The sequence below is a fragment of the Pinus tabuliformis genome, chromosome Q, assembly GCF_031772625.1.
Source record: "Pinus tabuliformis cultivar Carrire ecotype Pingquan chromosome Q, CPIR1, whole genome shotgun sequence".
Classification (NCBI taxonomy): domain Eukaryota; kingdom Viridiplantae; phylum Streptophyta; class Pinopsida; order Pinales; family Pinaceae; genus Pinus; species Pinus tabuliformis.
Window position 1 is genome coordinate 418,176,144 of NC_142296.1, and position 24,888 is coordinate 418,201,031.

The 24,888-nt window shown below is 39.5% G+C and overlaps 1 protein-coding gene across 1 annotated transcript in view; it reads right to left on the bottom strand.

Annotated features, from left to right (window-relative positions):
* LOC149219984 (uncharacterized) overlaps nucleotides 1-18,598 on the bottom strand; it is a 34,872-nt gene extending 16,274 nt beyond the window's left edge. Inside the window, exons 1-2 of the mRNA XM_089386968.1 lie at nucleotides 17,602-18,598; nucleotides 15,358-17,253 (exon numbers count right to left, since the gene is read on the bottom strand). Coding sequence (XP_089243094.1) covers nucleotides 15,358-17,253; nucleotides 17,602-18,598 — 2,893 coding nt within the window. The remainder of the gene's footprint in view (nucleotides 1-15,357; nucleotides 17,254-17,601) is intronic.
* Nucleotides 18,599-24,888: the final 6,290 nt, after the last annotated feature.

A 24,888-nucleotide genomic window follows, 5' to 3' on the forward strand; every position in this document is an offset into this window, starting at 1 on the left:
TTACGAAGCTATCAGCAACATAAGTTTTATCCAACACGAGATAAAACACATTTTTGTAGTAAAACCCACTTTTTCTTGGTATACTGAGGTAGATGAGATCTACCGCAAGGTGACAAAGATTACTATTCTAGAAGAAGAGCGGTGGGAAAAGTTGTTTAAATTATAGGATTAAAAAGACATGTCAGCTTCACCAGCGCAACACCCAAATAGTGGCCACTTAGCAACTGTTCTCCTCCAAAGCAGGGCCAGATGTTCAGATCACTTCAACAAATGCATTCCCTCTGATCGCATTATTTCTTTTCTATTAGTTCTAAGTTAATAATAGAATTATGTGTCACTCAGGCATTAATTGTAATATTTTTGTAAATTTTGTTTAAATACTTCATTCTGTCGAAGTATTCAAGGTTGAACCCTTGAACAAGTTATTAAGCAGATTTGTACTAAGCTTGAGCATTTTTGAGATAACAAAATATTCTGGATTTGCCTCATATGGTATGTCTCTCAGTGAGTTGTATTTCATCTTATTTATTCATTATGTATTCTTCATATAAATCATGTCTTTTGTAGTTATCCGATTTAAAATTTAATTGAATTTTAGTTTCATTTTAGATCCTCAGTGAAATTGTAATTTAAATAAGAGATAAATTTACAAAACTATTTGTTACTGTAAATTCCTCTTTGAGTATAAATTGCACTAGATCTCTGTGATAGTCTGTTTATATTTTGTTGATTAAGAAAACACTGTTTTCTTATTTTCTGCTTATATATGGTTAATTACTCAGTCTGAATATTAAATCAAATATACTTCTCCATATTCTACTTATTCGTTCCACTAAAATCAAAATAACCAGGTGGATGTAAAGAACAACCTTTTATTTTAGTAAGAATCCATCTAAGTTTAAAGCACATGTTTATAAACAGTTCACTGGTTATCCAATCATTTAAAACAAAAAAACATTATAGATGCTTTGGCATAACTAATTTACCTTAGGTTATCTCAAAGGACAACATCAGGTTGGCGCCGTTGCCAGGGAGCGAAGGATTGAAAGCTAAATTTTCCACTGGTTCAAGCTGGCTCCTTTTAAGAATACTAGATCACATTATGATTATGAGATTGTTAACCCTCTACCAAACCCATAAAGACTTATTAGGGAAGTATCTTCAAGGAGAAGACATAGAAACCCTTCTTCTTCTTAAACCTTACACCCTGAAGACATCTCATTTGTAGATCCTTTTTCATCTGAACCATCCCATCCTGATTGGACTGAACTACCTCCTAGGGTTTCTTAGCTCCATTCTAGAGGAGTAGATCTTCCATCAGCCTTTTTAAAACAGTCGCTTAAGTCATATCAAGTCCCATCCATTCTTATCAAATCACCTTCATCTGAGGAAGAATTGGGTTTACATTTACCTGAATTCAAGCCTCAAGATTTCATTACTCCAACTCCTTATTCTATTCCATCAACCTCTACTAATCTTGAAGAGACATTTTCTGTCTATTCAAATCCTTTGTTTGATAATAAGGAAGACTTTCCACCAGGATTTCAGAAGTTGGTTATTAAAACCCCTTTGAAATCCTCAAAGAGGTCTCCTCCCTCTTTCTCTCCTCCACATACTAATACCCCTATCGATTCATCTTCATCTCCTTCATCTTCATCTTCATCATCCTCCTCTTCCTCATCATCATCCACTTAGTCACCCCGTACTCCTCCTATTGTTATGGCCTTTCGACCTATTGTGCAAGCAAGGTATGTTGCTCTAGTTCTCTTTGCAAACTTGGGAAATTTTCCTGATGGATATCTAAAACATCTACCAAGATTTAATGGAGAAATAGGTCCCTCAACACAGGATCATGTATTATCTTTCCTAGATTTTGCTGACAATATGAACATAGAGCAGGAAGATGTTTATATAAGATTATTTGTGTTAGAAAATTATATATTACAGAGCAATGGAACACATAGAATATTTCATAAATATAAACACAGAAAACACATAAAACCAGAGAGACACAGATATACGTGGTTCACCCAGTTTGGGCTACGTCCACCTCGAACAACCAGTCCTTCCTTTCTATTATCCAGCAAAATGAAGAGATACAACCTACAACAGATCCGCTGTAACACTCTCTTTGCTCTCAATCTCCTCTCTATTTCTCACTCAGAATACATAACTACATAGATGCAATACAATTCCCTCATACATAGTGAGAGGTTGCCTTCTAGGGTAAAAAGCCCTAAACTAAACATAACTTCTACCGTCAGATCTCCGCTTAATGAACGACCTAGATTGACTAGAAATTACTGTACTTTTACAAGGCAATTTTACATCTATTCTTAGCTTCGGGGGTGTTGCCCCCGAAAACCCCCGCAGGGGGGGGGCTCCCCAAAGGTCATAGCCGCCCCCCCTGGACCCCCCCTACAGCGAATATTTTACGGGCGGAAAACTGGGGTCCAATGCGGCGATACCTTTGAATACAAAAGATAATCAGGCTCCACACCCAACAATTTGTATAATATTTAGAAAGAAATGTTAGGATCTGGTTTAGACAACTTAGAGCTGACTCTATTAAAACATGGAATGGGCTCATAACTATCTTCAAAAACCGATGGGGGGTAAAGAAAGATCTTGTTTACTTTCTCACTTAATTTGAAGAATTGAAGAGAAACCCTAGTGAACCAGTTGCTGAATTCATCAAAAGATTTAATAATCACTATCATAAAATGCCTTCTAATTGTAAACCACCAGTAGCAGCTGCAAAGGTCAAATTTTCCAAAGCATTTGAAGATGACTTTGCAGTCATGCTAAGGGAAAGGGTTTCTAATACATTAGAAGACATGCATAAAATTCTATAGAGGTAGAATCTAATAGGTTAGCTTCTATCAAACTTAAAGCTAAAGCAGAAAAAGAAGAAAGAAAGCTAAAAGCTAGGGTTGATGACTCATCTTCTTCCAAATATAAACTTGAAGATCAGAAGATTGATGAAATTACATATTTACGTAGAAACCTTTCTAATAGGATTTCTAAAATTGAAACACAACCTTGAAATGCTCAACAAATTGTTGTTAGACCTCAAGCTCAAACTCAATTATGAAGAACTCCTCAAATGAAAATTATTCAGAGACCAGGTTTTGATCAAAACATTCAACCACCTTTGTTGATGGATGATCAACATCCACAGGATATATGCCCTTTAATTACTAAAGATATCAATAATATTGATTCTTCAACAATACAAATGGAAATAGTTCCTTCATCTTCACCTTAGTGTTTTGAACAAGAACAAGGAGATTCTCAACTTTCAAAATACCTAGGATTCTCTGAATTTTTGATTGCAGAATTGAATAAGAGGTATGATCTAAGACCAAGATCAGGTCCTGATAGACCTTAAAAATCTACCACTATAATTGAACCTGCAATAAAATCCATTCAAACACAAACTCCAACACCTCAGACTACAAAGTCATCCACTGAAACCTTTTCATCTGACAAGACCATTTTGACAGCTTTTAATATTGAAAAGGAATTGGAAAGGGTGAAGATTCCTATACCTTTAGCTAAACTTTTCAAAAAACCTGTTTATAAAAATCAAGTGTCTAAATGGATACAGTCCTCTAGTGTAGACGAGGGAGATGTTATAAGTTTCCAAGATGAAAATCCCTCAGTAGTGTTTGGCCCAGGTTATGATATGATTGATGAAATTGTTCCACCATTTTATGTAACTTTAAAAGCTCATGAATTTCTTTTGTATATACTGCATGGTGTATTCTGGAGCTTCTCATAACCTTATGCCAAAGGTAATTATGGACCAGCTTCAGCTACAAGTTACTCATTCTTATCATGATATTTATACATTTGATTCAAAGAATGTACCATGCCTAAGATTATCAAAGACCTAGTTGTGACCTTAGCTCAAATACCTGTCAAGAGTATAATTTTAGACATAGTTGTCACTGATATTCCTACCAAGTTTGGCATGCTTCTATCTAGATCATGTTGTGCTAAACTTGGAGGATCACTTCAGATGGACATGTCTTTTGCTACTATTCTAGTCTATGGAGGTGAAAATTTAAGGTTATATAGGGAAGTTAGATTCCTTCATACTGTTTGTAGGTCTGATCAAGCAAAAAACCACCTTATCTATGCAGTAGATTAGGATTTTGGATTCTTTCATTTATCTTCAAAGAATTCATCAAACACTCAACTTGCCATTGAAAATATAGTTTCCGAACCTAAAGTTGTAGAATCAGATATCTGAAAACTTTATTTTGATGACACTCGCTCAAAAGGAGTAGGAGCAGTAATTGTTTTAATTTCACCAAATAAAGAAAACATAACTCAGTCATGTAAACTTGAATTTGAGGTCACTAATAATGTCGATGAGTATGAGGCTTTTCTTCTTGGTCTTGAGCAAGCTAGGAGTTTAAAGGTTCAAAACTTGAGTGCCTTTTATGATTATGAGCTTATAGTGAACCAGGAGTTTAAAGGTTCAAAACTTGAGTGTCTTTTCCGATTATGAGCTTATAGTGAACCATGTTAGAAATTTGTGTCAAACGAAACACCCAAGGCTTAGGTCCTATAGAAATGAAGCTTGGGACACAATTGAAAATTTCTTCCAAGGATTTAACATAACTACTATTCCTAGAGATGAAAATATGCATGCTGACTCACTAGCTGTCTTGGAAAGCTCTTTTAAAATCCATGAGCCAGTGCTTTTAGAATACCAAATTCAAGTCAAGTATAGACCATCAATTCCTAATAACCTTAAACACTAGCAGATTTTTGAAGATGACGAACAATTAAAATCTTTCCTTTAAGTCATTGATGAATTCTCAAATATGAAAATTGAAGAAGATCAAAATGATGTTCAAGAATCAAATCATCTAAATCCAGAAACTTCATTCAGTCCTAAAATTCTTGATCATGATATCATCCAATTATCTAATAATTTTATTCCTAAAGGATTAGTTCCATTGGAAAAACTATTTGATAATAATGATGTCTCTAAAAACCCCTTGTTTAACTCACCTGAAGAAGAAATCGAAGAATGCAATATTGGGACTTTGGATGATGTGAGAAATATTAAATTGTCATCAACCTTGCCTTTGGATGTAAAAATCAAATACTTGAATCTCCTTAAAAATTACAAAGATGTTTTTGCCTAGTCTTATAATGAGTTAAAAACTTATGATACATCTTTGATTGAGCATAAAATTGCTTTGAAACCAGAGGCAAAACCCTTTCAACAAAAACTAAGAAGAATCAATCCCATACTACTTCCAACCATTGAGAAAGAACTTAAAAAGCTACTTGACGCTCATATCATAGTACCTTTAAGGTATTCTAATTGGGTAGCCAACCTAGTTCCCGTTAGAAAGAAAAATGGTGATATTAGGCTATGTGTAGACTTCCGAAATCTGAACAAATCATGTTTAAAGAATAACTATCCATTGCCCAAAATGGATTATCTACTTCAGAAAGTTTTAGGTGCAAATAGGATCTTTATGCTAGATGAATTTTCTGGTTACAACCAGATCATGGTAAGTCAAGCTGACCAAGACAAAACTGCTTTCACCACACCTTGGGGTACATTTATGTATGCTAGAATGCCAATTGGGTTAACCAATTCTGGAGCTACTTTCCAGAGAGCCATGGATCTAGCATTTGCAGGTAAAACATATGAATTTACTATCATTTATTTAGATGATTTAACTTTTTTCTCTAAGTCTGATGAAAATCATTTAAAACACTTGAGAAAGGATTTTGATAGGTGCAGGAAATTTGGCATATCCATCAATCCGAAGAAATCTTTCTTTGTTGTAAAGGAAGGGAAATTACTAGGGTATATAATCTCCAAGGAGGGAGTTATAATTGACCCAAAGAGAGTTTCAGCTATTCAGACCTTATCTCTACCAAAGAATAAGAAAGAGATACAAACCTTCCTTGGAAAGATTAATTTTCTTAGAAGGTTCATCCCTAATTATGCAGAGATAGTTAAGGATATAATTGATATGCTAAAGAAAAACAATGAAGTGAAATGGACAGTTTTTGCTAGATATGCTTTTGATCAGATCAAAAAGGCTATATTTGAGGCCCCTACATTAGCTAGCCTTGATTATTCTTCACCTTTTATCATATTTTATTTTGCATCCGAGACAACCTTAGCTGTTGTACTTTTATAGAAGAACACAAATGGTGATGACCAGCCTATAGCCCTTTTTTCCAAAGTTATGAGGGATGCTGAACTTAGGTATGATATTATTGAAAAAAAAACTTATGCCTTAATTCAAGCCCTCAAATCCTTTAAAACCTATGTCTTGCATTCACACATTACAGCTTATTTCTCTAATCGTGATGTTAAAGTTGTTTTGACCCAGCCTGATACTGATGGAAGAAGAGGGAGATGGATTGCTAAAATCCTTGAATTTGACCTTGAAATTAAGACCACAAAGCTAGTAAAAGGCCAAGGCCTGGCCAAATTGTTAGCTGAATCCAACTGCAAAGTATTGGGGATAAATATGGTTTCTGAAATTTCATCAGGGGAGAATCCACAAGAACCTTCCTTAATATCAGGGGAGAATCCACAAGAACCTTCCTTAATATCTGAGGAGAATCCACAAGAACCTCCTCCTCTTATAGAAGGGGAGAATCCATAAGAACCTCTTTCTTCAGATCAAGCCATTCTTGTTCACATAGATAAAAAATATCTACTCTCTGATTGGTACTCTGATATTGTGCAGTTTCTTAGGGATTTTCAATGTCCAACTGATCTTAACTTGAAGCAGTGCAAAGCCCTGAAGCTTAAAGCAGTAAAATACTTCATTATCAATGCTAATCTATACTGGAAATACCCTCTTAATATCCTTCTTCTTTGTTTAATTGAAAATGAAACAGAGGGAATTATAGATCAGTTTCATGCAGGGTTTTGTGGTGGACACTATGCCTAGAGAGCAACAACCTACAAAATTTTAAAAGCAGGTTTCTATTGGCCCACACTTTTTAAAGAAGTTGGAGCAAGAGTAAGAAGTTGCACACCATGCCAATTATTTGTAGGAAAACAGAAACTGTCAGCACTTCCTTTGGTTCTAGTATTGGTTCATGCTCCTTTTCTACAATGGGGGTTGGACTTTATAGGGGAAATTCATCCACAATCAAGTAATCAACACAAATGGATTTTAATTGCTACAGACTATTTTACCAAGTGGGTAGAATCCATACCTGTTAAAAATGAAACTGATACTGTTGTGATTAAATTTCTTGAAGAAAACATCCTATCAATATTTGGATGTCCTCAACAGATTGTTATAGATAATGCAACAACTTTCAACAGTGTTAAAATGATTGAGTTATGTCAAAAGTATTCAATCCTATTACACCATTCTACACCATACTATCCACAGGGTAATGGGCTAGCAGAGTCTTCCAACAAGAGCTTAGTTAAGGTCATTAAGAAGACTCTTGAAGACCATAAAAAGAGTTTGGATAGCCATCTAATCCATATAATTTGGGAAAACAGAGTTTCTCCTAAGAGATCAACATGCAAGTCTCCCTTTTAATTAGTTTATGGCAAGGAAGCAATTTTTCCTACTCATTTAGCTTTACATGTTATGAGATTCCTTCAAGAATCCTATGAAGAAAAAGATGATTTATCAAGAAGGATTAATCAAATTATTGAGTTGAATGAAGACAGGGATGAAATTCAGTACAAGCTAAGGAAATACCAAAATAAGATGAAAGAGTTGTTTGACAGAAAGGCTAGAGAAAGAAATTTCAAGAAAGGTGACCTAGTGCTTAGATGGGATACAAGGAGAGAAGATAAAGGCAAGCATGCAAATTTTGACAACCTCTGGTTTGGTCCTTTTAGCATTGCAGAAGTCAAAGGAAACAATACATTCATCCTACAGAATATGGAAGGAGAGTATTCCTCATTGCCAGTCAATGTGGAATACTCGAAACATTACATTCAGTATTAATTTTTCATCCATTCATTCATCATCTATAAATATCAAAAGAGTTTATTTTATTTTTGAAAAATTTGCAAGAGAGTATTTGTTTTAGCAAAGATTCCATAGCCCGAGGAGAAGGCACTTGGACCTTCTTGTTCTTTGTATCCCACAGGGGGAAGCAGTCCCCAGCTGGATCCGATGTTGTAACATTATTTGGTTTTGATAAGTTAGTATATTAGCCAAAAAAAAATTTAAAATGTTAAGTTACGATATGGATGCAAAAAAAAGAAAAGTTAAAATGCTAGGCCAATTTAATGTTTTATAGGCATCCATATCAATAAAATGTTAGGTGTTAGTTTCCCTAAACAAAGAAGGCAAAAGAGAAATAAAATGTTAGGAAAGCAAAACGAAAAGAATGGCTTCATTTCATATTTTTATAAATGCACAGGCTGCTAGTCAAAATGTACCACATTGGAAAAAGTCAAGTATTGTTTTCATGTGCAGAAGAAAAAGGCAAAGGAGCAAATGTTTTACTCTAAAGAGTTATATATCAATTAATTTTGGTATAATAATTCCCTATCACTAAGTTTTAAAAAACCCCAAAGTTCCCCCTTCCCTCATACATTGGTGTATTAATCACCTATTCGTAAGTTTATTATCCCCCTCATATATTGCAAATATTCCCCACTATGCAGTAAATTAACTGCTGCCGACCCCACCGGCCCCACCAGGTGTCCTGTCACATCACAATAACTTTCTGCCACCTCTCACTCCATCTCCGCCCATATCCCAAGATATGACATACCATGTTGTATTTCACCCCCCCTCACCATTCGAACTTTACCGTTGGGTGGGTGGTCCGAAATGGGCGGTATACAAAACCACGCCCACCCCTACGTGTCAACACCATAGCTTTTCAGACCCCCCTTGGGCGAAACCGCTAACCGCTGTCCCCCCCCGAAAAGAAGTTTCCCTCACTCCTGATACCACTCTTCTTCCCACTGCGTTCCCACCACTCATATTTTGCCATGTCATTCGCCCGTGAATTCTGCCAATTACATTCGCTTCCTCCACAATTAAATGATTAAGCAGTAAATGGTTTAGCTGTTAATCCAATGGACCTGTGCCACCTTCAACGAAAAATCCACACTATTATATAAACCTCCCTTTCACTTGTTAACAAGTTACTGAATTCATGCATTGTCACTGTATTGCTTTGTTATAGGTTTGTTGGGCTAAACTCCGACGTTTTCACCTACCAGTGACATTGTCTGCTCACTTGTTTTCAACCTATTACCTCTGTTTTTGCCCCCAAAACCTAACTCCTCTCTGTGTATTGAAGCCTCCAATCTAGTTTTCACTCCTATCCTTAGCTTTATCCAAAGATGCCTCCAAAGTACAAAGGACCAAAAGAACCTATCAATCCTCTAATCTATCCTCCCATTGATTTTCACCACATCCCTTTGGCTGACAAAGACCTTAAAATCCATGAAACTCTCTGTGAATTTGACCTTTTTGAGATGTATTTCTGGCTCGAATACAAATACATTGAAAAATCCGATGACATTCAGTTGTGGGAGTCCAATTTACCCACAATATTTTTCCTCGTACCCACAACACCCCAGAAATTGTTAGGAAGTGTCATGCATCTTATTTTCCAAGTCAAAGGACCATCATTACCCCCACTGGAGAAATTATGTTTACTATTACTCCTCAAGCCATAGACCAGATGATTCAAGCCCCCACAATAGAGAATGTCACCTCCTTTTCCTATGAAGCACTTGTTGAACTGTACCAGAAATTAGACTTTGTTAAAAGGGCCAAAACCTTGGAAATTTTCTTGATAGAAGATGCCTCATCACCAAATAAAAATCCTCCCTATCCCTCCTCCATTTTCCCTGAGAGAGCCAAGCAGATTATCACAGTTATCTCTTACCTCCTTGGCTACTACTCAGATTAGTGGGTAGATGAGGCCATCATAGGATTTCTGTCCATTTTCTCTGCTGATTCTAAGCCCTCCATCATGTTTAACTTTAGCCAATTTCTTGCAGATTCAATTCATCAGCAGCTTATCAAATTCCCAACTAAGGAGGTATTCAAGTATGCCTCTATGTTAGTTTATATGTTCTTATACTTTTAGGGAGACAACATCAACCTTGCTTTACAAAAGCTGGATAAAAAAGGAAACCAATAGTTAATCATCTTTTGGACTACTCTGGTGATGAAGGAACATAAGGAATACACATATAAACATGTCATAGAGATGTTTGTGCATCCTACAATCAGTCTCCTAAGTAGCAGAATAGAACCAAGGATTAGTGAGGAAATTAGAAAGGTGTTGCAGCCATCAGACCAAGTTCAGACAGGGGATTGGTACCTTTACCAAAACCATACAGAATTGAGAATATTGGGTGTTAGCTTGCACCTTATAAGCTGCCTAAATTCCTCCCAATGAGGATTTTTTCACCAGAGTACATAAGGGAGATGCTCAATATGGATGAAATCCACTTTGTAGCTGCCAAGAAGAAGTCCCAGTTCAAAATTACAACACAGATTGGGCCTTCCATTTGCAACAATAGGGCAGTAGGGGAAGAAGCAGATAAGATATTAAAGGTAATGCAGTTCAACCTTAGCTTCACCTGGTCATATGATCCATTAGGGATCATTCCTAAATTAAGAGTAGAAACCAAATCTACTACTTATTTTCACACAGCTAGACCAGAGATAGAGAAGTACCAAAACCAACTGGAATGGGTTGAGAATACCCTACAAGAAGCAGAAGAGAAGCTGGTATCATCCTCTACAGTATAGACTCCTACCATGCAGGAGAAAACATCTAAGAGAACCAGAGAAGAAGAGTCCCCTTCAGGGATTGACATTTTCAGTGAAGGATTCAAGATTATGTATAGAAAGAAGGCCAAGCTTAGTTCCAAACTAAGCCTCAACAAAGATTCAGAGCAAGATAACATTATCACCACTAGTGAGACACTTGTTTCCTCATTAGTGGGTGATCAGACCACATTGTCTCCCACTACCTCCACGGCTTCACAAGAGCAACAACAAATTATGTAGTCCAACACATCTACTAGAGGGGAGACAAAGAAAAGTATAATGGACAATTTTCAAGGAGATAAAAGTAAGGAATGAAGCCTTGAATATTAATACCTATAATCAGTTCTAGAAGCAGACTTCAGGTTCTCAAAGCAGGCTGTTGTTAGCCTTTGATTCAAAACAAGGTAAAATGCAAATGAAATTCCTCCAGGCACAGGTTCCCCAACCCAAAGCAACATCAGACTACAAGAAGACAACATTTGATTTTGATGTAAAAGATATACATCCCATTGGCCAAATGGAGATGCACAAGCATACTAGAGAAATGATCTTTTCCACTGCCAGCAACATTGCTATGAGTTTGTCTAAACTACAAGTTACATTAGCAAATTTCCAATCACAACTGAAGATGGAGAAGGTCTCTGCACTTGCCAAAGACACCAAGATCAAAAATATGGAGGACTTAGTGATCAAGGTGGGTTATGACCCTTCAAACATCAATTTTGCAGAAGATATTATAAAGAAAAAGAATTTAGACATAGCAGCATTAAGGAAGCAGTTAAAATTTCCAGCTATAGAAGATCCTCTGGCCAAGGATATTGAAGAAACAAAGACACAAAAGGCAGATATGATGAAGCTCATCATGGAGCAGAGTTCACAGTTGAAGAAAATGGAGACAGAAATGGAAAAGTTGATTAAAGAAAAGGAGAAAACTGCCAAAATGGCTGTTGTCCCTTTGGAAGCACTCCCTATCACAACCATTCCTACAACCATATCTTCTACAACAAGTAGAGGAGATGTTGCAGATCAGTTGGAAAATGCAATACAAAACATCTCTCTCCAGACTGAAGAGATAAAAAAGTTGCAGGATCAAGTCAAACTTCTACAAGATCATCAAAGAAAGATTGAAAATTTTCATGCAGCATAGCTACAGAGAGCTCAAAATCAGATAGAGGCATGGAAGAAGTTAGTAGCTAAGTCTTCTATTGGCTACACGTTGACCCATGTTAAAGAAATCATCTGGAACAATATCATTGAAGAAATAGATGCAATCTGGCCATGTATACAGATTAGTTTCGAGCAGAAGGAATAGATGGAGAAAGTTAAGCAAACTATTTCCACTATCAATGCTCAATTGGTAGAAATTCTTGCTACAGCCAACAACATAATAAAATTCCTCAATTCCAAAAAAAGATATGAGTTGGATGATCTGGGAGTAGATGACAGAACAGAAACCATCCTAGAAGTAAAGAAATATCTAACAAAGAAGAACTTGGTTGTACAGCTAACAGAGAAGTGTCACACTCTGGAGGTAGCAGTTAATAGTTTTTTCACTAGAATAGATGCATTGAACAAGAAAGGTCTGCCTTCCTTATTTGTAATCAATGACAAATTAATGACTAGGGAAGACTACATGAAGAAACTTCAGGACATTTCCAAGGATACAACTAAGTCTTCCAACATCAAAGGTTCTATGACAGGGAGAGCTTTTTACGAACCTATCAGCAATATAAGTTTTATCCAACACGAGATAAAACACATTTTTGTAGTAAAACCCACTTTTGCTTGGTATACTGAGGTAGATGAGATCTACTACAAGGTGACAAAGATTACTATTCTAGAAGAAGAGCGGTGGGAAATGTTGTGTGAATTCCAAGATTAAAAAGACAGGTTAGCTTGACCAACGCAACACCTGAATAGTGACCACTCAACAACTTTTCTCCTCCAAAGCAGGGCCAAATGTTCATATCACTTCAACAGATGCATTCCTTTTGATCGCATTATTTATTTTCTGTTAGTTCTAAGTTAATAACAGAATTTCGTGCCACTCAGGAACTAATTGTAATATTTTTGTAAATTTTGTTTAAATACTTCATTCTGTCGCAGTATTCAGGGTTGAACCCTTGAACAAGTTATCAAGCAGTTTTGTACTAAGCTGGAGCATTTTTGAGATAATAAAAGATTCTTGATTTGCCTCATATGGTCTGTCTCTCAGTGAGTTGTATTTCATCTTTTTTATTCATTATGTCTTCTTCATATAAATCATGTCTTTTGCAGTTATCTGATTTAAAATTTAATTGAATTTCATTTTCATTTTAGATCCTCTGTGAAGTTGTAATTCAAATAAGAGATAAATTTACAAAACTATTTGTTACTGTAAATTCCTCTTTGAGTATAAATTGCACTAGATCTATGTGATAGTCTGTTTATATCTTGTTGATTAAGAAAACACGATTTTCTTAATTTCTACTTATATATGGTTAAATACTCAGTCTGAATAGTAAATCAAATATACTTCTCCATATTCTACTTACTCATTCCACTAAAATAAAAATAACCATGTGCATGTAAAGAACAACCTTTTATTTTATTAAGAATCTATCTAAGTTTAAAGCACTTGTTTATAAACAGTTCACTGGTCATCTAATCATTTAAAACAACAAAACATTATAGATTCTTTGGCATAACTAATTGACCTTAGGTTATCTCAAAGGACAACAGGGTGTAAACACTTGTCGATATGCAACAAAGAGTAATGATTGTTATCTTCGGTATGTGTTACTTACTTGTTGGGAGATGTCATGCGTAGCTTCTAGTCACTGGAGAGGAGTCGCTTATACAAGTGTAGAGAAACACAAGTGAAGATTATGAGGGGAATCGAAGTTTTATAAAGAGGTAGCAAGTGTGGAGGTGGGTTGCATTCTTGACCTGCGCGATGCTTCTATCATGTATGACAATCCTAGTGTGTATGTCGCAAGTTTCCTAGGGAAATATCAGTGAAGAGCCAACTTGGAGTGTGAATGCGATTTGTGACCTACAGGGGGTTGCAAGTTGAATATGCGTGATTATTTGGTTGCGTGCGATAAAACGAGTGGGGTTGCAGATAAAAAAAATTACATCCAGGAGAGGGGTCAGAATTGAGAGTTACAAGGTATTTCTATCACATGCGATTACTGACCTCTAAGGGGGTCAAAAATCACAATCCTAATCATAGTAAGACTTGGCCAAGCGTTAAGGATGTGACCTTGCGACATGGAGAAAGAGTGTTTGAATAAGGTCGCAAATCACAACTCTTACGCTCAGTACAATAGCCTCTACAAATTATGGATGCAACTAGCGACCAGAGGCAACAGTCACAAGTTGCGATTTTAATAATTAGTGAAACCATCATTAGAAACTATGGTTGATACTTGCGACTATGTGAGGAAAAATTGAATTTCCAAAGTTTTAGGTTGCTAACCCTAGGTTTTCTAAGTATGAGGGAAAAAACCCTATATAGGTTAAGAAGAATCATAACCTTAAGAGACCATAGGCAAAGGATGATGGAGAGTTCAGTAAGGGGGGTCTCCAAAATTTTGAAAGAGTCGAAATTTTTGGGTTGTTGTAGCGGCTACAACAATTGATGATACATTGGTAGGATCTCAGAATCTCTGTTTGTCCTTTATTGACGCTGAATTCTTACCCTTAGAAGTATTGTTCTAGACTCATGAGTCCCCATGAATTTATTGTACAACCCTTCGTTAAAGATGGTAGACTCTTCATTACTCTAAATGGCTTGCTCTAAAACACTTCATCAGTTTTTTTTTTTTTTTTTTTTTTCCGGGGAAAATAGAGTTCGTAATTTCTATTAAAAAGTTGTTAATAGATATTACATGTTGTAGATGCCGAGGCATATGCTGTAGAGTGGCCAGAGCCACGTTACAAAGAAGTAAGCAAGATATAAATATCCAGAGAGTGACCAGGTGAATACATGAAGCTGTAAGTCACCAGAAGATACAGAAACCCCAAAATTCTCAAAATATAAAGCCCAAGGCCATACAGGAATATGTACATCCATATGTCCATACAAAATATATACCCGATTAACTAGTTGCTGCTATACAAAAAGAAGCTCCCAAGTAGCAGTTGCAAAAAAACTAATAAGGGGGAGGACCCCCCATCAGCAGGCCGTCGATGTAGGGACGATGATAGAACCTGTGGATCCCAGCTGGTGTGTGTTCTTCGATCAGCCAGTCTCCTAGAGGCCGATCCGCCGCCTCTTTCGAAAGCTGGTCAGCAATCGCATTTCTTTCCCTGTAGATATGAGAAACAGTGATCTGGTCAAAATGTGTTTTTAGAAAAACAATTTCTTCCAAGATATGTTTCAAAGAATATGCATGACAGATAGTTTTATTGTTTGTCCAATCAATCACAATCTTTGAGTCCCCAAAAATTTGAATTTGTCTGCAATGTTTAGTATGGGCAAAATAAAGAAGGTGTCTCAAAGTGATAAGTTCCGCAAAATTATTTGAGCCCGAACCCAGACCCAGTCTTAGGTGAAAAAAATGAGTATCCGATAGGAAAAAAACAATCCCCCCACCACATCCTTGTGGCGGCGCTGCCCCGTCAAAATATGCCCAAGGCATATCCTTATTTATGTTTTCAGGCTGAATAATTCTAGGTCGGGTAGGTTTGCTCTCAAAAGGTATTTCATTGTAGGCAGCACAAATGGATGCCGAGAGTAACTGTTTGTTGATTCTACAGTTCTCAAAAATGTAAGCGTTCCTGCTCCGCCAAATGAAACTCGATATCACTGCTGGGAGATTTAAGGCCTTTTCTGTGGCAACCGCTTCCCACCAATTTGTCCAGGCAGTCGGTATGTCCTCGCCCTGCCAATTCTTTCTGATATTCAGTGCCTGTGTGACCTGTTGCCAGATTTCTTTTGTTGTCTCGCAGTGGAGGAACAGGTGGATCGACGATTCTTCATTTCTTTGGCAAAGTACGCACCAAGATGGTCCTGCTATGGCCCGCTTCTTGAGGGCATCCCCTGTAGGTAATTTATTTGCGATTATGTTCCACAGGAGAAGCCTGTTTCTGGGCTGCACTTGGAGCTTCCACACAACTTTCCACCAGCCTAGCAGGTTTGCAGGTTTTCTGTCTTCCATAAGCCTGATATAACCCAGATTGGGTGAGTATGTCCCAGATTTAGCAGGGGCCCATATAAGCTGATCTTCATCCTCCCGAAGTTTGATATGAGTTTCAATAAGAGCTCGTATGTATCCATTCCACTGTTCTGTCCAAGCCTCCGGGAACTGTCCGAGCCCAACATTAATCCAAGCTTGTGAAAATATAGTGGAGCGCTCCCGATCGCCGATCTGTGCTAAATATTTGATGCCCCTGTGATTGAGGTGATGGATCAGATCTCTGGGCAGTATGTGAGCATTCCCCGAACCAGGCCAAGGGTCAAGTCCAATACGAATCTGAGCCCCATTACCCACCCTCCAGAGTAGATTATCTCTAATAAGGGGCATCGCCTTGAGAGTGGCACGCCAGATCGCTGAAATACCTTGTTGATTCCAAGAAGGTCTGCGAAGCCATTCCGTGAAGCAGGATGGCCATATGTATTTGTGATGAATAATCTTAGCCCATAGACTGTCCATCTTGGTGAGGGCCCAGCCCTGTTTGGCCGTGAGAGCAAGTGCAAATTCCTGTAGGGACTTGATACCCCATCCACCCCATTTCTTTGGCAGTGCAATTGTGGTCCATCTGGTCCAAGCAAAAATCCTTCCTTTTTTGTTTCCATTCCAGAGAAAACGGGAGCAGATTTGTTGAATCCTGTTCAAAATGCCTTTAGGGATCCATGTCAGAGACATCCAATAAACAGGGGTGGCCTCCAGGACTGTCTTGATCAGTAGGAGTCTGCCTGCTTTAGACAATAGCCGATGCTGCCAACCTGTTATCCTCCTTTCAATTTTGTTTATAAGCCAATACCAGTGAGTAATTTTATACCCATCCGGCTTCAGTCTAAATCCCAGATATTTGATTCCATCCATCAACTGGCATTCTATGAAAGGGAAAAACTGTCCAGCTAGTAGAGCTTCCTGCTGTGAGCAATGCATCATGGACCTGGTGGATTTCTGCTCGTTTATTTCCATGCCCGTGGCTTTACAAAAGAGGAGTAGAATGTCATTAAGGGCGACGGTGTCCCTGATACTGCCATTCAGGAAGATTAATATATCATCCACAAACAATAGGTGGGTTAGGACAAACTGCTCCGTAATTTTGAGACCACTTATGTCTCCCGTCCTTCTAGCTTCAGCTATAAGCCTGCTCAATCCTTCCATAACAATGAGAAAAAGTAATGGGGATAGAGGGCAGCCTTGCCTTATCCCCCTGGAGATATGAAATCGTTCCGAAGCCGCACCATTGATGAGTATAGCAAATGATACCGAAGTAACACAGCCCATGATCCAATTGATGAGAATATGAGGGAAACCTAGATGAGTAAGTATCATCTTCAAATATAACCAATTTACTTTGTCAAATGCCTTGGCAAGGTCAATTTTTAGGGAGATGCCTTTCAGGTTCTTTAGCTTGATAGAGTGTAAAGCTTCTTGGGCAGTGCCAATAGCCTCTTGAATATGTCGGTTCCTGAGGAAGGCAAATTGCTCTGCCGAGATATGCGAGGATAGGATTGGCTTTATACGGTTGGCAATGATTTTGGCTATGATTTTATAGAGACAGTTGCAGAGGGATATGGGCCGAAAGTCATTGAAGGATGTGGGCTCGTCAGATTTGGGGATCAAGGCTATAAAGGTCTGGTTCATGGGTGGGTGAATGTGACCCGTGATCCTGCTCTCCTCCACCACCGCCAATAGGTCCTCCTTCATCATCTCATAGAAGGCCAGGTAGAATTCCACAGGCCATCCGTCTGGTCCCGGGCTCTTGTCCTTTTTGAACCACTTAAGCGTGCTTTCAAGCTCTTGTTCACTGACTGGTTGGCAGAGATCCTCAATGTCCTCCTGTGCCACGAACCTTGGAAACTTACCAGCAAGTCTGATAATCTCTGGAAGGTTTACAGAATTTGGGGCCGTATAGAGTCCCTTGAAATGAGTGATCCCCAATCTAGCCAGCTGTTGATGAGTGGTTGCCCAACCATCAGGCTCCATTGGAAGCTGCCATATAGTGTTAGCGGCCTTTCTGCCATTGGCAATATTATGAAAAAAATTTGTATTGTTGTCCCCTGCTTTAAGCCAGATGGCTCGGCTCTTCAGGCGCCAGAGTTCTTCCCTTTCCATTAAGATCTTCGATTTTTCCTCAATCAGTTGGCAGAGTTCAGCTTTTGTTTCATCCGATTGATAACCTGTTCCCCATTCGTCTGTTAATTGGCCTATTCTATCTTCCTTATCCTTCAGGTTCTGTTCCTCTCTGCTTCGCTTCAGACGAGCCCAGGTTTCTGACATTTTGTTGAGCTTTTTAAGCCTGTCACAGAAGTCCGAAGCTTTCCTCCCTTCTCTCAACTGGGGCTGTGAGGCCCAGAAATCCGATACCAACTTGATGTATTCTGGGTCTTGAAGATGGCCAGCAAAAAATTTGTAGGGGGAGCGCGGCTTTGGCGAGTTGCCACTGATCTGAAGAAGGATAGGGTGATGATCAGACAGACCCCCGTTGCTGACCCACTGTCTATATAATGGGAATTTCTGTATCAGCGCCTCATGCATCATGTACCTGTCCAGCCTCCTTCCAAGAGCAGCCTCTCCTGTACGCTGATTGTGCCAAGTAGGAAGTTTTTTATTCATGGGGATGTCCACAAGATGCTGGCCATCGAGGAGCATGGACATTTGTTCCGCGATAGGATCCCCTTGTGAAGATATCCCCCATGTCTCCCCAGATCCCAACGAGAAATTAAAATCACCCCCGATAATGGTGCTCTGTGTAATATGTCCTTCAGATAGAAAATTTTGCCAAAAGTCGAGCCTGTTTTGATTGGGTCCATAGATGTTGAGAATTCTGATGGGAAGGCCCAATTCACCCAAAGTGATGTCCATACCAAGGAAACCTCTCCCTCCCCATACCGAAAGAGGTCTGTGTATTTTAGGATTGATACCAATGAGTAGTCCACCAGATCTACCACAGGCATCCAACCCATGCAGGAACCATCCAGGGAGAAAAGAGTGTAGACAACGAACTGCAAGTTCAGAGGAGCATAGTGTTTCCTGAAGAAAAATGATATCACATCTGGATTCAAGTACCAGTCTCTTGAGAGCCAATCGTTTTTTAGGGCTGGCTAAACCCCTGCAGTTGAAGGAGAGACAAATCATGGGGTCACCCAGTTCTGGGGCTCATTCGCTCTAAGTGCCCTTTCAATAGTGATCTGTCGACCCGAAGCCACATCAGCCACCGCAGATAATTTTGCAGAAGAAATTTGGGATGGCCGGCCTCGCTTTTGTTTCCGATGCCGACCTGGGGAGGATCCCAGTCCTAAAATTTTAGGCCGAGTTCTGGATCTCAAAAGATAATGGTGCCCACCAGATACCATCGGGGAGGGAGGGGAATCCGGGAGACCAGTCTCCGGGATATAGGAAGGGGGGGTAGTTGAGAAAGTAGGGAGGGGGGGATCGATGGGGCAATGGATGGATGGTAAGGAGACACTCTCAGAAAAGGAAGTTCTGAATGCATGGTGCATAATGGATTGCAATTCATTCGAAATAGAAGGTTGACAAGTAGGAATGGAGTTATCACCTGAATGTGAAGATGCCGTCTCCATCGGCTTTGCTGCGGCTTCAGCAGTCTTGGATCTGGTACGCGGCGGCTCAGTTGAAGGCACAACAAATTTCCTGGATGATCTCTTTTTCCCCCCTTCGCTCGGCCCCTTGGTTGTCGTCTCCTGCTGTCTCGGATCACCCTCCGCATTATTGACATCTGCCATTGGAGTAACAGGAGGTTGTTTTCTGGGACCATGCATGCTCTCCTTGACCCCCCCTGTAACCAATGGGCAGTCCTTATAGAGATGACCAGTCTTGTGGCATCTGCGGCAACGGAAGGGAACACCTTCGTAGTCCAGTATCTGCTTCCTGGTGACATGGTTATGATAGATTTCTATAATCTCCTCCAGACCCGGTCTAGTATCCATATGAACCAAAATGCGAGCCATGGAGCGTTTACCAGACTTCTCGTATGAGCGATCATGCTCCAGGTAGGTGCCTAGGGCGTCACCAATTTTCTTGAAAGCGTATGGACACCAGAATTGCCATGGCAAGCCTGGTAAGCGCACCCAGATAGGGCCAGCCCCAAGTTGTTCGCGCTCAGGATCAAATAAGGGATCCCAGCGTTTAAGGAATACCGGCATAAGCTCAATGTGCCAATATTTGCCCAGAATCCATTCAGCGAATTGATGGTGGCAGAAGTGCAGGGCGAACCATCCTCTGGTAAGAACCATCACCTCGGGTAATTCTTTAAGCAGCGGTCCCCATATCTCCTCCACCCACGCCTTAAGTCTCTCCGCCGTATAATTTCGTCCTCGAACACGACCAACAAGAACCTTACCCGCGGCATCCATAATGTCCGGCAGCGGAGCTTCAGGCCCAAAATTTACTTTGAAACCAGAATAATTAGCTTTAAGGCATCTTCCTTTAGTAACCTTCTCCGAGCGTTTACCCAAGAGGGATTCTCTGAGTAACTTGCGACACGGATCCGAGGAGCTTTGTTGAGCAGAATGTACCGACTGAACAAGGAATGGCGGGGTAAAGCATCCAGAACGAATAGGGGAGCGAGGGGCCGAGGAAACGGTACCCAGCAGGTTCGGGCCGGAAGTAAGGGGGGGTATACGTTGATTCAGCGGCATAAATGAGACCGAGAGGGAGTGAGAGCTAGATGGAGGGGGAGGGGACGGGGGCGGAGGGAGGGGAGGTCGCAATGGTTGATGGAGAGGAGCGTCCAGAGATGGCGACGCAGGGAAACATGAACCCAAGAGCTGAAGAGTCGCCGGAGAGAGGGGTGGGCTATCAAGTGCGGCGCCCGGGGTAGGATATTCCGGCCTTTTGCCTTTCCCAGTAGGCAGCTGGTGCTGAGGCCGTGAGGAAGTGCCAGCCGTTACCCCAAGAGCAACGCTACGCGGAATCATCAACGGTCTGGTGGTGTGAGCCCAAATTTCTTGGTTGGGTATGGGGTCCTCCCCATAATCTAACAGGTCCTCCTCAACCATGTTAACTGTCGGTGGGAGCACAGAAGGGTTCGAGCCCGGATCCGTCGGATGCGGGAAACGGAGGTCAGCGCTGGGTGGTTCGAAACCGGGACGGCGGCAACAGATAACGGAGGTCGGCGTCAGGTGTTGGCGAGCAGGGAGGAAACCACGGGGGAGAAGGCAGACGCCAAGAAACCAAACCGCAAAGCACAAGTAAAAGTAAACTGACGAGCGGCAGGTGGTCAGCCCTGCCCTATGGCAGTGGCCCCATCTGTAAAACCTTGGAGGGCCCAGCTGACCGCATCCATTGTCGACTAGCGCGCCAGCTGAAAGAGGCCTGTAGTTCCCGCACTAGGGTTCCGCCATCGCCGTTGCAGTCCCGGAGGCTCCCACTTCATCAGTTAATAAATGACACCAATGACTTAAATAGGGGACCTAGATAATAATGCATGAGCTAAGAATGTTCATAATTGAAGTGGGTATTTGGTGTTGCATCGTTACCAACAGACCTCTTCAGTGCCTCAATAGAGTCACTTCAAGAAATCACAAATGTTACTTCGTTTCCGGTGGACTTGTTCAGTACCCCGACAAAGTCATTTGTATCACCTCTCTGTGTAAGAAGGCTTTCTCAATACTTTACCATTTTAATTACTTATTTATTTGTATGTGCATAATGGCATCATTTATTAGGAGTTCATTTTTCTAGAGTATATGAGGGATCCCAACTTATTTTACAAGAAATATAGGTTGTTTCTTGTTTTTCAGAGACTTTATTTAATCTTCCGAAAATAGTTTTCTCATTACAAGTTTCTCCTTCTCCCTTCTCTATCCATCAGGTCAAGTCATTGAAAAAAAATATGACTATTAAATCCAACTTGAGTAATGAAGATCTTGTTTAGATAAAAAAAGGGTATTCCATCTTATTAGGGTTCCCCATAGGGTCTACTCCATATTTTATTTGGGGATCATGTGACGTGTAAGGTGGTCAATATTAGGCAAGGAAAAAAAGTTCAACAATTAGCCAATGAATTAAAAACTACCACAACATATTTGGATTATTGATGATGTTCCAAAATTCTTTATTCATATGAAAATGCCTTTATTTATGGACAAGAGGCCTTTAAGGGGCTAAAAGCAAACCATAAAGGAAATGCATGCAACTAAAACAAGATAGGAAATTGGAAACATGAAAGGAAATGATAGGAAAGTAAATATGTACAAAGATGAGTGAGCAACTACAAGAGTTGCTAAGTGAAGTAAAATTTGAGATCTTGTCCATTTATGGGAAGAGGTTCGGTATTCCTGTCTAAAGTTTGAATTTGGTAATTATGATGGCCAAATTTTTCTTTAACTTGGTATGGACTGATCCACAGGGCTTGAAACTTTGTGTGCTTACCTTTGTCCTCATGGGATTTATCCCATTTCAGGAAAATGTCACTTGCATAAAATTCTTTGTTACCTATGGATTTCTTGTTGAACCACCTCTTGATTCGACTTTGATTTCAAAAGAGAAAACACTCTTACCATAAGAATTAGAGGATTGGGTCCCAATATCACTATTGGGATTTATCGCAAGAAATAAATTACCTCCACTTGAAGTGTTGGAAAATACTGGGGGGTGTGTTGAATCAATATTTCTTAGCAATTAGCACTTTTAAATCTTTTTCAGAGCATTAGTTAATCTTCAATTATCATTAATGTTTATGCAGTAACAACAGTGAATAAAAGAACACAGGAGGCACAAAAAGTTTAGGTGGAAAACGCCCTCCGGGTAAAAAACCACCGAATGATTTTCTAATAATTCTTTGATCTTCAACTCCAATTGAAAAGAAAGCTCCAACATCCTAGAATCTAGAAAAGCATTCTTCTCCAGCTCCCACTGGATGAACACTCCAACACCCGAGATTCTTCAGTAGTCAACTGAACGAATGCCCCAACACCCAATGGGCTACAACTCACCCTAGCACCACCCTACCACCCTGAAGTTTTCACAGGCTTGAACCTGTTGGTGACTTCATGCACCAGCCTAGCACCATCCTACCACACTACAGAAGAATAAAAGAAGAATGGACTCACGTACCAGGGAAAATGGTCCACTTTACAATGATATAGAATGATGCAGAAGAAGATGACACACTAGACCATAACCCCAACTATGACACAACCACCTAATGATGATCCTACACCTCCCGACATTGCCTCTTCAACTCTTGGCATATAGACACTTGTACAAATTTTACAAAGATTCCTTTACAATGACTCTGTACAATGATACTTTTACAATGTCTGTACGCCGTGCTGCCCACTTGAAGACTTCATGTGGTGAACTTCTTAATATTGTTCTACACCTTGATTGCTGCTCTTTTCATGCTACCCTTTCTCATTCTTTAGAACATTAGATTATGCATTGAGTCTTCTCTTGATGAATATATAATACCTGCAAAAAGTCTTCAAGGAAATACCCATGACTTGATAATAGCAAAACTTACCTCATCCTGCAGAGCGTATGTCAGTGCTAAACAAAAACAACAAATTAGAATACAAAGAACCTAATTCAATTAAGAGATGAACATGCATATATAGAAGATACTTACCTGTAGCTTATCTCTGTTGCACCTTGCTCTTTGTTGCCCTAGAAAGTCTGGTCCTTTGCACCCCTTAACAACACTTGATCTAGTTTTTCTTGCCTTCTAGGAGCACGATATTTAATCTGATGTATCTCTACGATTTCCGATATCCAACATGTGATATTCGGTCCTGTAGACGCCCTTTGAGTCTTCTTTCCAATGCCATAGGTCTGACCCGATTTGGACTCTTCAAGGCAAAGTTATGCCCAATCTCTCACAATGACCTAATTATGAACTTGTTCAATAGAGCGAACTTGTACGACGTGCCACGTGTCATTATTTCCTCCTTCAGCTCTGAAATTGATATACAGAAAAGTACAGTCTTTGCACTATCTGCCACTTTTTACATAATTCCACTCCTCTTCTCAAAGAGAGAGTTATGATGATTTTGCCAAGGTCACATCTTTGAGATGAAATTCCGCAACTTGCACAAACCCTAACTTCCATAAATCATATCTCCGAAAATATAGTGAACCAAGATATGAAATTTGGTCACGACATTCATCAGGATTGTAAATCAAATAAGTTTTAATTTCAAAATCTAAGACTTCGAGGAAATGAAGTTATAGCAAAAATGCCACGATCACTACCTTTGAAGCATATATGAGATTTCTTTTTATAGAGTTGAGAGGGGCTTCTATAAAGAATGTTGGAGAGATTTTAGGAGCTTAAAAAATTATTAAGTAATGACTATTCAATGACCAAAACCAATTATGAGTGCCATGCCACAACCCCATATGGTTTTAGCCCACTAACTGGCGTTACTAACTTCAAACATGAATATTTCTCAAACCGTGAAGAATTACTTGGCATGCCGTATATCAACGGAAACATCTCGACGAGTAGAATCTATCTAGAAGATCCTTGACTCAAAATAGAGTAATTTATCAAGTCAAAATTCCCTTGCAAGATCAGGGTAGCCCTTGGTGCTGCTTGGGTTGACATCAATGACAATCTCAAATCATCTTTATATCAACAGTCTCCCCCGTTGGCATTGATGGAAACACAGGTACTCCCCCTACGACCAGGGCACCTCTTCCTACTGCCTTCTCTCCCCCTTTGACATCAATGGCAAAGGTTAACTCCCCTTGACACACAACCATCCTGCGGACCTGTACACACTTCCACTCCCCCTTTATTTTCTGAATAAGGAAAATCTAATGAGAACTTGAGAGAATCCCAAACTTCTGGCGAAGATATTCAAATGCTTCACGAGGTAAAGGTTTAGTGAAGATATCAACGATTTTTTCTTTTGTACCAACATATTCAAGTTTGATATTCTTTTCAGTGACTTGTTCTCTAACAAAATGATATTTTATTG